The sequence below is a fragment of the Cynara cardunculus genome, unplaced genomic scaffold (assembly GCF_001531365.2).
Source record: "Cynara cardunculus var. scolymus isolate 2C unplaced genomic scaffold, CcrdV1 Un_Scaffold_634, whole genome shotgun sequence".
In the NCBI taxonomy this organism is placed as follows: Eukaryota; Viridiplantae; Streptophyta; class Magnoliopsida; order Asterales; family Asteraceae; genus Cynara; species Cynara cardunculus.
Window position 1 is genome coordinate 4,448 of NW_020200596.1, and position 1,741 is coordinate 6,188.

Sequence of the window (1,741 nt, forward strand, 5' to 3'; positions counted from 1 at the left end):
TTTATGATAATGAAAAATTGTAGATTGTGTAGGTCGTGACATCTGCATGTGTTGATTTGTGGTTTGAAAACATGATCCTTACCCCTGATATCCCGACCATGCTTAGTTCTTTGGATCAAATTGCATGTGCAAATGGTGTTTTGTTTTGAAACATGATTCCCATCCCTGATATGTGTGATCGTGCTTAATTCTTTGGATCAAATTTCATGTGCTTATGGTTTGATTTGTGGTTTTGGAACATGATCCCCAACCTTGATAAGGTGACCATGCTTAGTTCTTTGGTTTATACCATATCTCACCTCAATTCACTTTTGTTTATCGATCTTGATGGTTTGAGATGTCCATTTTGAAAGCCTTATTGCACTGATGAAGGTCTATATCTATGGCGGTTTATAGATTGTATGGAATAGACATTGTTCTAATTTGCAATTCATCTGGAATTATACAAAAAGTGGTTAATCTCTTGCTTTAAATGTTTTTATTTTATTCAGCCTGCACACAAGACTTTCATGATCAAGAAGAAGCTTGCTAAGAAGAGGAGGCAGAACAAGCCCATTCCCAATTGGATTCGCATGAAGACTGGTAACAAAATCAGGTCAAAACTATTTTTACACTTGTGTATGTTTTTGGTTTCTTTTTTTAGGTCTCTATTGACATGATTTTAATTTGTTCAGGTACAATGCCAAGCGCAGACACTGGCGCAGAACCAAGCTTAAATTTTGATTACTAGCTTAAAAAGAGATGCACTTAAGTTTTAGTTTATCTGGGATTTTGATAATACCTGTGCTTATTGGCAGATTTGTTTATAGTTTTTCTTGTATGAATTTTTGAATCCTTGATGAGAAACCGCTATTGGAATCTCTTTCGGCTTCTACAAGTTTAGGTTACAAATTAGTATCTCAAGTTGAATGTTTTTAGCATGGAACCTTATGAGCGGTGTGGTGATTGGCTAATTTTTCTATGGTTGTCGCCTTGTAGTCACGACGTTGTCTGATGATACCTTGTTTTAGGATTGTGGTTTTTGGCTTGATTTGGTCTTCGTTTAGGGGTCCGTCTTTGTTGTTTCGAAGGTTTCATCTCTGCCATGTTCTTGTCACCCTCTCTGCCATGTTTTTGTCATATGTAGTAATGTAGAGTTATGAAATTTGTTCTCCTGCAAATCTGGTTGTTTGCTTTGCTACTGGTTACCGGGTAAGGGGCTGTTTGGCAGTTGCTGAATGGTTTTGTGCAGAATGGTTAAGAGGGTCAGAATGGTTAAGTGCTGAATGAAATATGGTTATTTGGTAAATGTTCTTTGAATGACAACAAATTACCATTTTAACCCTCTGTATGATTTAATACTGAATGAAATATAGTTGTTTGGCATATATCTGAATAAAACAATTACTTTGAAAATGTAACTACATATTTCATATTAATCCAAACAAACATAACATTACTTGTTCAAAACAAGATTTCATATTAATCCAAACCAACATAACATTACTTGTTCAAATTCTAGAATAAACAAAAACATAACAATCAAATTCCAATATAATAGTTTTTTCACTAATCTCATACACGTCCAGGGATCTATTATTGCATCACAGTGCTTCTTTAGTGTTTTGAGCCTTGATTCAATATGAGGACTAGCCTTAGATTTCAACTGTAAAAACTAAAAAGAGTAGAAGAAAAAAAACATCAATACAAGGAGAAGAATAAGACAGATGCAGCCAAATTGGAGTAGCATCACATACTCGAT

The 1,741-nt window shown here is 34.7% G+C and overlaps 1 protein-coding gene across 1 annotated transcript; it reads left to right on the forward strand.

Moving 5' to 3' along the window:
* Nucleotides 1–494: 494 nt before the first annotated feature.
* On the forward strand, nt 495–723 carry LOC112501853 (60S ribosomal protein L39-2-like). Its single transcript, XM_025105586.1, has 2 exons — nt 495–595; nt 675–723. The coding sequence occupies exons 1-2, from the start codon at nt 510–512 to the stop codon at nt 721–723; spliced, it is 135 nt and encodes a 44-aa protein (XP_024961354.1). The 5' UTR covers nt 495–509.
* The last annotated feature ends 1,018 nt before the right edge of the window (nt 724–1,741 follow it).

Bases quoted from the DNA above. Each gene is read 5' to 3' on its own strand.
- LOC112501853 (XM_025105586.1), top strand. From the start codon at position 510: ATGATCAAGAAGAAGCTTGCTAAGAAGAGGAGGCAGAACAAGCCCATT. The intron at 596-674 runs GTCAAAACTATT...TAATTTGTTCAG, and splicing joins AAGACTGGTAACAAAATCAG to GTACAATGCCAAGCGCAGAC.